Raw genomic sequence first — 13,116 nt, 5'->3', positions numbered from 1 at the left:
GTTTTACACGTTTATTGTCCCTCCCCCCATTCCCTCTAGAATGTAGTTATCTTAGAGGGCATAGATTTCGGAGTTTTTAATTTTTCTTTCTTTTTTCATCTCTGGGTCCCCAGCGCCAACCTCAGTGTCTGATACATAGCAGGCGCACAGTAAATATGGGTTGAATGAATCCAAAGACTGGGTCACAAATAGCTCTCTTGAAGAGAAAAGGCTTATAGGGGTCGTTTTTCCTTTTTCGTACAAAAGGATCGGGTGAGTGAACACTCCGGAGCGCCAGGACCGAGGCCGCACCCCTTGCCCCCACTTCCGCGGCCGGGAAGGACGGCAGGTGCGGCCAGGCCACTGCCCGAGCGTCCTCCTGCCCCGCTGCGGCCGCGCCGGCTCGCTCGGGGACGTGTGCGTCACGGTGGGCACGCGTCTCCCAGGTGCCGCCAGACCCGCCCGTCCGCAGCGGGCCCGGCGCGGGGACGTGCGGGGCGGCTGGCCGAGTCCCTCTCCAGGCCCCGTTGCGGGCAGGGAGGGAGACACCCAGTGCTCCCTCGTGGTTATTTTTAGTCGGTAGCTGACACCCTCCCCCCGGAGGGGGGGCGAGCCGCCCGAGAAGGTGGGGAGAGAGGGAGCTCCCGGCGCCTCCGCGCTCGCTCCCGCCGGGGACTCAGGGCGCGGCGGAGCCCGGGCGGCGCGGGGAACAGCTGCCGCGGCGTCCTCCGGCAGCGCGCCGCTCTCCTCCGGGACCTGCGCCGGGCGGGGGCGGGGCGGACAGGGGAGGGGAGAGCGAGCGAGCGAGCGGGCGGGCGGGAAGGGGCGGGGAGCGCGCTCCTGCGGCGGCAGCGGTGGCGGCGGCCGTCCTCATCCCAGCGGCCCAGCGCTCGAGTGCACGCGGGGCTTCGCAAATGGCTTGTCCCGCCCTGGGTCTGGAAGCTCTTCAGCCTCTGCAGCCGGAGCCGCCCCCCGAGCCCGCTTTCTCCGAGGCGCAGAAGTGGATCGAGGTAGGTGCTCGGGACTGGCGGGAGGCCTTGCAGGGGCGTCCGAAGCCACCTCCCCGCACACACGGACGACAGGTCCAGTCTCGCCTCCCCCCCCACCCCACCCCCCCCACTTTCTTTTGCCAGCTGCTCCGGGTCACCCGCCCGGGGCCTCGGGCGAGCTGCGATGCCTGGCACGGGTCTCGGGCGAGGGTGGGCGCGAATAAGGGACGCTGCAGTCTAGCTGCGCGCGTGGATAGCAGGAATCGGGCTCCTGCGCCTCCATCCCTCCTGCCTGCCAGCCGCGCAAATCTCAGCTCCCGCCGCTTCCACGCGGGGCCAAGGGAAGCGCTGTGCCCGCAGAGGCGCCGCAAAGGCGCAGGAAGCGCGAGACCCAGAGTGCTGCGGGCGCCGCATTTCAGGGGGTCCTGCTCACCGTCCTACCTTCTGCCTCTTGACGCCCCCCGCCCCCCCCTCAGCTACTCCCGAGCGGAGTTGGCAGTGTCTCCACGGAAGCGCGTACCCACCGGAGCTTCTGGCTGTGTTCCTGGCAGTGGGTCAGGTGTGAGCCTGGCATAGCGCACAGGGCCGGCAGCCTGCAAGACCCACCTGCGAGCGCGCCATCCGCATAGACGCTGCCTAGCCATTGGCAGCTCCCGCTCCATGCCAGAGGCGGTGGGGCGGGCTCCCAGGGGCCGGGTACCCGGCCCCGCTGCATATTTCACTTCTTAAATGACTCGGTGGCAGGCCAGGGAAATCACTGGAGCTCTCGGCTCAGTCCGGGAAGCGCTCGCCGGGTGATCCTGATTCTCGATGTCTATCTGTAGATGCAGTTTGGTGGCCCTGCGCTCTCGAAATGACGTGTCTGCCGGGGATCAGGACGCTTGGAGGGCGCGAGGGGGGAAAGGTGACCCCCTGCGATCCGTGCACTGAGCCTCTGTTTCTCTGGACCACCTTTCTGAAGGCTTAGCGGAAGGCAAATTTGACCCTTTTTCTCAGTGACAGGCAGCCCTCCTTGCCGGTAGTTCAAAGGAAGAAAGGTACCGCTAAGTCATTGGCCCAGCAATGGTGAAGCCTGTTCCTACCCAGCTTGTCACTCAGTGACATCCCCTGTGGCACAACAGTTCTCAAGAGGCTGCTGGGGTAACAGCGCTACATGGTACAGATTTGAACCTGCTGAGCTGCCTGCAGAAACCACCCTCATTTAAGGCTGCCCTAATGCTCCAGCAAGGGACCTCCACCTCACTGGGTTAACCCGCCGCCCGCAGGATTGTTAGGCAGAGTTTAGAAACATCTATTTAAAAATAGGACTAAAGAAACAGAAGAATAAACTCGAGGCTTTTTTGATAAAAACCCCAATCATCTCTCTCTTAATGTGATGGCTCATGATCAGATGAGAAGACGACTCGGGCTTTTAATTTTTGGTATGTGGCTGGAAAGGCTTGGGGCGCGATGGTGCTGTCTGTGCTGCCCCCAGGGCACACAGGAGACGTATCCGTGTTCGCTGGCTTCTTGAGAGTTGGAGAACTGTATTTTTCATGTTCTTGAACTTTAAAATTCTCAGGCGAGATTTTGGATGTGGAGAGTAGGTAAGGGGAGGGTATCAGGGCAGGGCAATCTTGCAATTCTTGAAGGCAAGTGGTTTATCTTCAATATCCTTAATCTAACATTGATATAGCCTACTTAAAAAAAATGTGTTGTAGTATAAATTACATGCAGGAAAGTGCACAAATCTTTTTTTTATTAAATTTTTTACGTTTTTTATTTATTTTTGAGAGACAGAGCACAAGTGGGGGAGGGGCAGAGAGAGAAGGAGACACAGAATCCGAAGCAGGCTCCAGGTTCCGAGCTGTCAGCACAGAGCCTGATGCAGGGCTCGAACTCAGGAACTGTGAGATCATGACCTAAGCCGAAGTCAGACGCCTAACGGACTGAGCCACTCAGGAGCCCCAGGAAAGTGCACAAATCTTAAGTGCACATCTCCAGGAATGTTGTCACGTGTATATATACACAATTATAGTCCCCACCTAGGTGGAGATCTAAACCGTCTCCTTCAGCCCAGAGGACCACGGTCTGTTTTTAAGTGGTGGTGTACATTAGGCTACATATTTATTATGCAGGGCAGGATATCAGCTTTTGTCTTGGTTCCACTGGTTTTAAAAAAAGAAGGGCTTCCTTAGGAAAGCAGAGCCCCATTAGGCCCTGTAGACGGTCTGGCATTATTCGTCCTACCTTACCAGTATGCAAGTTTGAGCCTGCGAAAACCGAGGGGCGCGCGTGCCTTTAGGACCAGGCGCTCCGCTCTGCGCGTGCATTATTGAAGCGGCCTATCTCCTTTCAATTGCGGAGTTCGGTTTCTGGGAAAGGAGAGCTTCCCCTCCCAGGCTGTATAAAAAGGTATTTGCTCCAGGGAGAGATAGTGACCTCCCCCTTTCCTTCGCGGAGGTTCCTCTTGAAATGTAAATGCCGCGTCTACAAACCCGGGGAACCCGGGAGCAGTAACAGATGGTTTTGCACGCAGTTGCCCGGTGAACAAAGATTCCTCGGCTAATATAGCAATAATGTAGCACTCGGAGCGAGCTGAATTCCTGGATGGATCGTTATCTCGAGACAATTGCATCTCCTTTAGGGGCCCCATTGTCTTCAGCGACATCCTCATTGGTAGGGCTTTGTTTTTCACTTTTGTTCCGTCGGTGATTAAATTTCCCACAGGCGCCCCTCCCCCCCCTTGAGTAGTCAGGAATTTCACCCTTTCAGAAAAATGTTCCCTTGGGTGCAGCAGGTTAATAAACAAACTTTGCAGCTTGTCTCTCCTCCTCAGTCCTTGGTCTTCCTTGAGTCATGGGTCGGCGAGAAAAGGTTCATTCTTAATAAAGACTTGAGGAACAAGCTCCATGAGATCACTTGTTAGTGAGGAATTTCTCAGCCTTCAGCCGGGGCTGTTGGAGGGCCGGGTTACTGGCAGGAAATGGTGGCCTGGGAACTGATGCTGCCACCTCAGCCCACCCCCAGTTTCTGCCTTAGCTGGCAAAGGTGAAAACCCTGATGGGGGTCACAGACCATGTGGGAACAGCTCCGTAAGGCGGTGCCTCTTTTTATAGCTGCATGTGTTCATGTGGGTTTAGGGCACCCCTGAAGGAAGCAGCAAACTTCCAGTATTAAGTGTGGCTACCAGCAGGCAGGAGCCTAACTTCCTTCCAGATTCCTTTTGTAGAAGGCCTTCCTAAACAAAGGGGCAGCCAGGACAGCACTGGGATTAAGAGGTCAGACTTCGGAGCTGGGGAGTCTGGGTTTGAATCCTGGGTCTCTTGCCCTCTAGCTGCGTGACCTTAGGCCGCGTTTCCTCTCCTTTTGGTTCTAAACATTGTCTTTGAAAGCTAGCTCTATTTGTTAAAATATATTGTGGAAAGCATCTGTAAAACAGGGGCACTAATAATAGCTTGCCTATCTCTAGTGTGAGTGTGTGAGAATTAGATAAGTTAATAGTTTTTAAATGCTTAGAACGGTACCCACTATTAGGAAGTGCCGAGTAACTAGTGGTTGGCATTATCTCCATTACTACTGCTAGAACCACGACCATCATCACTACGAACATGATTAACACTCCTATTATGCTATTATTGTCGTCTTCCTACAGCTGTTTTGAAAGAAAATCTTCAGGACCCTGAGTTTCTTCCCGTAAAAGTGTAATTCAATCACCTACCGATCTCATGCCATTATTTACCTTGTTAGCTCTGAACACCTGGCCTAGAACTTAAGTAGATGCTCTGCTAACTTACATTCAAAGAGATTTAGGGATCAGAGCAAAACCAGTAATGTGTACTCATAAAATGATCCTGGTAGTCCATTAATGCTTAGAAAATCATTCCTCAATACTGTGTTGAAAATTTAAGTTTAATGCAGAATCTTTGTTACAAACCACTAGGCAGAGTGCTCAATGCCTCTCCTCTGGCAGACGACCCAGTAGTTAGGTTATTAGACAAATAGTGGCTGTCTGAATATTCATCTCAAATACAGCAGTGTTTTGTTCACTAAAGTTGTACCTGCGCCTGCTGGGAAGAAGGAGAAATCCCCCCCTCTGTTTCCCTTCCTTCCTTTCTTTCCTTTTTTCCCCTGATGATATTTACTGACTTACAGGAGTTTGTTAGCAGGTAGATGATTCTAATTTTTTTTTAGTAATCAGGACCCCCCCCACCCCCACCCTTTGCCTCTCTGCCCACAACAATATTTGTCTGTTCTAATCTGTAGTTCTTCTTTGCAGTGCCAAACACTTTCTGGAGAAACAGATGTCCCTTCAACTTGGTTTCAGTTATGATTTGGAATAGGTTGCCAGGTCTTTGAGGAGGGGTTGGAAATTTCAACCCAACTCAGCCTTGCTTGCTTCTCAACTCGAGAGGTCTCTGGACCCCTTTAACTTTAATCATAGCATGCCTCTGGGGCTTGGTGCTGAATATAATCTTATTTGTGACCTAATCCGTATTTCACAGGAGTGGGAACTAGTGCTGGGAGGGATCAGTTCCTCATTTTGGGTCATTTCCCCTGTCCATATAGAGCTGTTTTCTTATTCAACTGGGACCTGATGTTGAAGATTAAAAGCACCGAGGATCCCTTAGCTCTCCAAGACTGAAAGATGTTGTATTGTTTGGCAGTGGGGAAAATTTATGAGTAGTCTTTGAGAGAATCTAGCATTTAGCGGCCAGTAATATATGACATTTGCAATGTAATGACAGGTGAACATGTGCCATAAGTTATATAGTCGTTCAAATTCTCCACCTTTTAGGGACCCCATGAGACTTACGTCTTTTTACCACAGCGAAGATGTAACTTTGCACATGCTTCTCCAGCATTGCCTGGAGACCTGAGGAAGAGGAAGAAAACCTTTGCTGGCTCGGTGGAGAAAGGAGTAGGGGTCTGAATGGATATGTAAATTAGAGCAGGCAGCGTCTTTCTCACAAGGACATTTAAATAATCTGGCCTGTTTGTATGCAAGGGCTGCTGTGACACAAGGTTGTCATGTGGTAGGAGCACAGAGAGGTCCCACAGATTTGGGGAAAGGGGAAGCGGAATAGGAGGTTGAGCGGGTACTTCTTGCCCCAGCATCTCCCCGGAAACCGAGTTTGCATCAAGGGAGCTCCAAATGCAAGCCTGAGCTCTGGTCACCAGGAAGGGGTAGGGTGGGACGTGTGTTCCCAGCGACTGGAGCCCTTGGCCCCCTGCTCTCCGCTGATGCATGACAATGGAGCCGTGATGCAGACATCTGGCTGTGATTCTGTGGGTGGCAGTCAGTGCTAGGTGGGACCAGGCAGCTCCTGGAAATCAGCCTGCCAGCTTCTCTTTTTGCTTTGAATCATTCTGAAATTTAAGAGTGTTACAGTTAGGAGTACCATGGTGGTGATGATGATGGTAATGAAACTGAGGCTCATGATGAAAAAAGCTGATACTTACTGAGTACTTACTGTGTGCTAGGTGCTGGGTTAAAAAGTCTGTGTCTGCATAAATCTCTTAGAAGTAAGTACTGTTATCATCCCCATTTACAGATGAGAAAATTGAGGCTCTAAGAGAGGAGGACTTAGGCACCGTTTCTCAACTTTTATGAATATCTATATCTTTAGATACCGCAAATCTGTAGTTGAGGAAATTGGGGCTTTCAGGAATCAGGGAGCATGTCCAGAGTCACCTAGTCAGTAAGAACTTGTTAGAGTCAGGATTCAAACCCAGGCTGTCTGACTCTGCAACCCTTGTTGTCTGATCCTTATGTTGCTTCCCACATCGGGACCAGGTTTAACAACTCCTGTAAGGACTAAGCATCCTGTTCCTCTGACTGCAGAAATCTCCCATTCCCCCACCCCATTTCCCTGTAGGTGCGGACAGGATGTGGATTTCTGAAGCTGTGGGTCCCTAGACGACTCCCATGGCTGGTCTTTTTCAGCTGCAGGACCTAGGGGCTCTCCTCACTTGGACACACCACGTGTGGGGTGTAACGTTGGCGGGGAGCAGGAGACCAAGGAGGTGCGCTATGGAGGCCCTCAGGTGAGAAGTATCAGGCTCCTCACCTTTGCCTGCTGCCTTCAGACCTCACGTTGCTAACGTAGGCATTGGAGTTGTTTGTGGTTCAGGATTGCTAGAATCTGGTTTCTGTCTCCTGTTGTCACTGCCACAGCCCACAGTCACTCCGCTGAACTTTCATAGGGCCAAGTGGCCAATAGGTAGGTGAGAAGGTTTTAATTTTTTTAAAGCTTGCTGATTCATTATCATATGCTTGTTTAAAGAAGGCAGGTACCAGAATATTATGTTTACGATCTTCAGGACCACGGCTCTCTCATTACAGTTTTCTCCCCAGTGCCTGTTGCACAGTGGGACTGAATAAATGCATAGTCTGTGTGTGCTTTTAACATTATCTAATGGAGAAGGTGCACTATTCCATACTTTACATTCCCCAGAGAGTTTGAGCCAAGACCCGTGTGGCCTGTTTTATTTTCCAAAGATGGGTGCGAAGCGATGTCTTTTCTCCGTGCTGATGTGTTTAAGCGCTGTTGGCGCATCCGTCTGAGGCCTTTCCCACAGCTCCTTCACCTTCACCTGAGAGTGCTCCCATCTGGCTAGGATCGCACCTGGGAACAGCTTCGTTGTTGAGTTCAGCCAGGAAGCAAGTCCTTCCGAGAGAGGAGCTTGTCAGCCTCCCCTGGAGGTATCCCTGTCCCATCCCGAAGAACCAGAGGGTCTGAACAAAGCAGCTCTGTGACTTCTGGGAATCTTGGCAGGTAGTCAGCATCCCTGTCACCTCCCTTGCAGTCTAACCTTAATCGTTCTGGCCTTCGTTTTCACGGGTGAGGATTGAATCAGTTAACGCTGGTTGATCTTTGACTAAACTACTCTCACTGGAGCTAGGTTTTCTTTTTAAGGCCAGTTTGCTCTTCTGTGGTTCAGAAAAATGTGCAGAACAATTTTATCATATTTCCCCTCATTTGTTCCTAAGGATGTGTGTGTGTTTACATTTGAAGCCAAAGAAAGGTCTCAGATATGGTCTTTTTGGGGTGGAGGGTTGGGTGGGAAAAAGGACAATTTCAGTGAAGTCAGATGAGGAAAGGAAAGGATAATAGAACTTTGTTTTTAAGTGATTGGGAAATATAAAAATAGCCTAAACTAGAGGGTTACTAGATGATACAGGGGGAAAAAATAGTTCTTAAAAAATGACAAAATATTGGAAAGACTTCTGCCTGGATATGTGGAGATGTTATATCTCTCTCTGCAAGGAAAAATGATGTCATGGAGTTCAGTGCTGCTGTGGTAGAATTCCATGTTTGCAATGTTGAAAACAACACTCCCCGAGAGATGTCCTTGTGCAGCTAATCCTGACGGGATGGCCCTTGTATCTCAGGGAATTATCTTTGGCGTAAGGGAAAAAATGAGGTGACATAGTCATAGAACATGGACTTAAGGAATATCTTGGTGGGTACCTTTTCTCACTAAACTCATACTATCAGCAAAACTGCATCTTATATCTAGCGTGGGACCTTAAGAACAAAATATTGGTTAGGCTGAGGAAGCTCCATGTTTCCACGGCTCTGCATTCTGCCTGTGCTAGTAACTGTGGGGTAGCTAGTGCACGATGCAGCTTGGACACCTGGTCAACCATAGAATTTAGAGCCATACCCCACCCATCTATCCCTAAATAGCCCATTAGGAGGCTATGTAAGAATAGACCTGCACTTGTTCTTTTTTTTTTTTTTTTTAAGTAAATGTCAAGGGCAAGGGCTTGTGGCATTTTTATTTCCATGACCCAACACTGTTATAAAAAATCCTCAGCCTTATTTTCCTTAACAAGGGATTGAAGTTTTATTTATTATGCTGAGTACACAGCTCTCTCTTCCTTCCCCAAGAAACATTTAAAAAAGAATGATATTCAAACAATTATCTTATTCTAATAGGAAACTGAACGAAGGCTAGGATAGGCTCAGCCAGATGGTTTCAAATATGAAAATAATCAAATAATTATTTGGGACACTTGGCTCTCATTTGTAAGTTCACTTCAGTGTCAACACTAAAGATACGCATTAATGGTGGAAATAAATATCAGTGTGTTAAAGCGTTTTAAATGAATTAAAAAATTTGTTTCCTGGAAAGTGGTTACTAAGCTCCAACAATGTGCCAGGCATAGTGCTAACAACCAGGGTCAGGTGGTGAACAACATACCTCGACTTCCCATCTACATGAAATACACAAGGTAGTATGTGTATGAGTTGAGCTTGAACAATAAATACACAATTGCAAATTGGGGTAAGTACTATGAAGACAAAAAATGGGGGCTTAAGAGAAAAGTATTTGAGGTAGACAAGGACTCAGTGAAAGTAATTAAGCTAAGACCGTTGAAGGGTGCTGAACGGGGGAATTAGTTGGATACTGATTTATTGAAATAAGAGCTTGCATGCTTTTATTGTGATTATGCTTTGAGTAAAGGTAGAATAGAAATGCTGTTAAAGAGCTCCAGATGTATTGAAGGTGCATGTATGTGGAGGGGAGGGGGCAGGAAAGGGGGCTGAGTAAGAGTTCTTGAATGTTCTTGCAGGCCACTCAGAGTAGGGTTTGCATGATGATCACTGCACCTCTTAGACCCAGGCACTGAAAAATCAAGAACTCTTCTAAGAGAAGCGACAGAGAGGATCTTGGGATTTCTTTTTTCAGACTGGACTCTGGAATTAAAATTCTTCTAGAAAATCTTATAAAATTCTTCTATAGAAGCCGTACCTCACTCTGTGGTAAGAAGAGGCTTGCAAGAAACCTGCCTGCCTTTTAGAGAGTAAGCAGAATGATTTTGTATGAGAATTTGGGTGATGACCTACACATGTCCTTTAACTGAGGAACTTGCCCCAGACTCCTCTAAAAGAAGGAACTTTCTAAACTAATAAAGTTATGTGCCATTTGGGAACCCCAGAAATTGTAAACTCTGGAGGTCTGTGACTTTGGTTTCTTTAAACCCTTGAAACCACCATCTCTAGACCCCCTTCCTCATGGTTCAATGTGGCTGCTAGAGACTCATCATCACATCATCTCTCCAGAAAGTAGGATGGAAAAATGGAAAATGAAGACTACATCCTTCCCTTATAAGATGCCTTTTAGACGATTCTTCCTGATACTTCTGCTTATATTTTATTGCCCAGATTTTCAGTACCATGACCACTGCTGGTAACAGGGAAGGCTGCAGTGTCCTCAGGTCATACTCTGGGTTCTGTTACTCAGAAGAAAGGGGAAAATGGCTCTTGAGGTCGGGGGACCCTGGGATGTCCTTTCTTCACTTCTCCAGGGACAGATCCTTTCCAGACAGAGCTTCAATATGTCTGCCTCTGAAAAAGACTCCCTGATTCCTCTAAACCCATTAATCCTTCTCTGTGCAAATCTGGCATTTAGTATTCTGTTAGAAACGTTGTCATGTATCATTGTAACAAATGTATGGTTGCCTGGGATCTGCCTCCTTTGATAATCCCAGAGCTCTTGTGGACAAGGACTGGGTTTTCGTCCCTGTCCCCACTCCTCCTCAGTCTGCTCCCCACTGGAGCCCTGTGGCCACATTACCCACGGCCTGAAAAGTTTCTCAGGGAGCCTGTGCCCGGCTACAATTGCCTGATTGGCACTTGGACTCAGCCGTGGCAGAGAAAATAGACTCTGTTGCTGCCCTGACAGGAAGCAAAGCTTTTTTTTTTTTTTTTTAAGGCTGATTAAAAAAAGCAGTTTACCCAGTGGTTGCCTGGAGACAGTCAGTGATTGGACACTTGGAAAGTGATTTCACTGTTGGCTCTTAAGCAGGTGATATCAGTTGAAGGAATGACTTAGGAGGCCAACTTTCTCCTCAGGTTGGATTGGACCGATGTGGGGCTCACAGTTCTTGTCTGCAGGGATGGAGAGCAAACATCTCTGTTCTTTAAATAAACATGCCCCCGGCATTCTGGCCTGGGACTCTCATCTCTTCCTCTCCCACCTCAGAGCAATCAGTCAGCTTCCTCTCTCTTACCTGTTGTGGGGGTCTAGATAAGTCCCACCTCTTAGCATGAAAGAAAGATCAGAGTACTTCTACTTACAGGATATTTAAAAAAAAAAAAAGGCACTGAGGAATTTTTATTACAGTGGTGGCCTGTATGAGTTCTTATTAGATAGGTATTTTTAAAAGGAGAATATCCCATAAAAACTAATGACCAGTAGCTGGCAGTAAAAATTGACCATGGCTATGACCATCAATTGTCATGACCCAATGGAAACCCTGAGAAATAGCATCCTCTCTGCCTTTCCTGCAGAAAATGTACAAAGGACCTTTTGGAGCTGAATGTTGTCATCGGCCAACAGATGTGGTTGCCGCCTGTTTCCACAGAGACCTTGTAAGATGTCATAAATAGGAGGGGTGGGTGACAAGTGGAGCCTGATTCATCATGTTGCAAAAGTTGACAGAATGTGATAACATCAAGTGATAAAGTGGCGAGTTCAGTGCCAAGGAAAATAGTAATAGTTAACATATTTCCAGACCACTATGTGCCTGTGCCTAGTCTAGGCCCTTGTTTGAGTTAATGGGATTATCCTATATGTATAGTATATCTATACTATATATATAGTATATCTATATTGCATAATTATAATTGTATAAGTTATATTGTATAAATATAATTGTATATATATCTGTAGTATATATATATATAGTGCATACAGCACACCTAGCATTGTGCCTGGTACATAGATGCTTCTAAGGTAAGCACCATTTTATGCCCATTTTACAGACAAGAAAACTGGACTACAGTTACCTGATTTGCCTGGTATCATACAACTAAGTGTCAGGGTTGGAGTTTGTACCCAGGCAGTCCCATTCCAGAGCTTGAGCTTGGGCTAGTGACTGCTGTGCTCCAGAAGAAAAAGCAAAACTTCTAAAAGTCATGATCCCAACTAACTCTCTAACCAAGCAGGTGACCTGCCCTCCCACTCTCCCTCCTTTCCCCTAAACAGCTGTTTATTGAACATCTTCTTTGTGCATGGTGCTATTAGTTGCTAGGAAACAGTTTTGTCTGTGCTAGTAATTTGCAGTGGTCTTACTGCCTTTTTTCAGTGTTCTGGTTACAAAATTGAATGGGATTTGAGCCTTCTGCCTGAACTCTCTATTTCCCATAAGCCCTGTTATTTTTTAGTGTGTGATTTTGCAAAACACGAGGTTGGCTATTTGTCTTACTTTGGGACATTATTCATTCACTTTCAGGGATGTGTGTATTGTTTTGCAATAGAAAGACTTGGATCTTAACGTTTTATACAGACTTACTTTCTTTTCACTTACAAGCTCTTGTGTACAGCTGTAATCTGGGAATCTGGGATCTTGGGTCATAAGGAGACTTTTTTTTAGGAACTTCACATTTCCTATCCACTGTCACAAGACCTTGGACGCTCAGCAGTATGTGAGACACCCGTGGTTGCTGCCCTTGTGCGATTATATTCCACCGTGAACACAGAATTCTGAGCCCAGAATTCCATGTGTCATACATGTTCAGAAAGGGAAGAGCAGGTCGTGTGGATCGTGGAGAGGCTGGGACCACCTTGGGCCTTAGGCGGGCCTCTGAGGAAGGGCTGTTTAGGCTGAGACCCAAAGGATGAGCAGGAACTGGCCAGGCAAAAAGGAACAGGATGAGTGGAAGGGACAAAGGAGCCCATCGAGGTGCAGTACACAGTGCACTGAGGGACTGCTCGGCCCTCAGGCAGAAGGTGTCTTCAGTGCTGCCTGGCCCGAGCCTGGGGCCATGGATGGCTCTCTCTGGAAGGTCAGATCTTCTTCAAACTCCCGCAAATTACCATAGTCCATGACAAAAGTTTTTGAAGGCTTGTAACCTGGCTGGCCCTGTTCTAAGCATTTTACTTCCCACCCATCCTGTGAGCTAAGTTCAAACTCTTTTTAATTCCCACTTTATAGAGAAACAAGTAACGTCACACAGTCGTTAGGTTGTGGAGCTGACCTTCAGACCCAGGCAGCCTGGCTGGTAACCACTGTGCCATGGGGTGTGATACAGGCTCTTCACCAAGAGCATCCTTGAGGGATAGTGGTGAGGGGAGCGCAGTGAGGAATGTGGGGTGGGGTTGGGGAATGCCTAAGGATGCAGGAGGCCAGCGTTGGCCTTAGACATGCTTTCGG

The 13,116-nt window shown here is 48.2% G+C and overlaps 1 protein-coding gene across 13 annotated transcripts in view; it reads left to right on the top strand.

The window, feature by feature from the left end:
* The first annotated feature begins 844 nt into the window (after nucleotides 1-844).
* LIMCH1 (LIM and calponin homology domains 1) overlaps nucleotides 845-13,116 on the top strand; it is a 327,424-nt gene continuing 315,152 nt past the window's right edge. For all 13 annotated transcript variants that reach the window (XM_030313975.1, XM_030313969.1, XM_030313970.1 and 10 more), the window contains exon 1: nucleotides 845-989. In XM_030313975.1, the coding sequence (XP_030169835.1) occupies nucleotides 894-989 (96 nt within the window). In that variant the 5' untranslated portion in view covers nucleotides 845-893. The remainder of the gene's footprint in view (nucleotides 990-13,116) is intronic.

This window comes from Lynx canadensis, chromosome B1, assembly GCF_007474595.2.
Source record: "Lynx canadensis isolate LIC74 chromosome B1, mLynCan4.pri.v2, whole genome shotgun sequence".
Taxonomy (NCBI): Eukaryota; Metazoa; Chordata; class Mammalia; order Carnivora; family Felidae; genus Lynx; species Lynx canadensis.
This window is presented reverse-complemented; position numbering and strand designations above follow the sequence as displayed.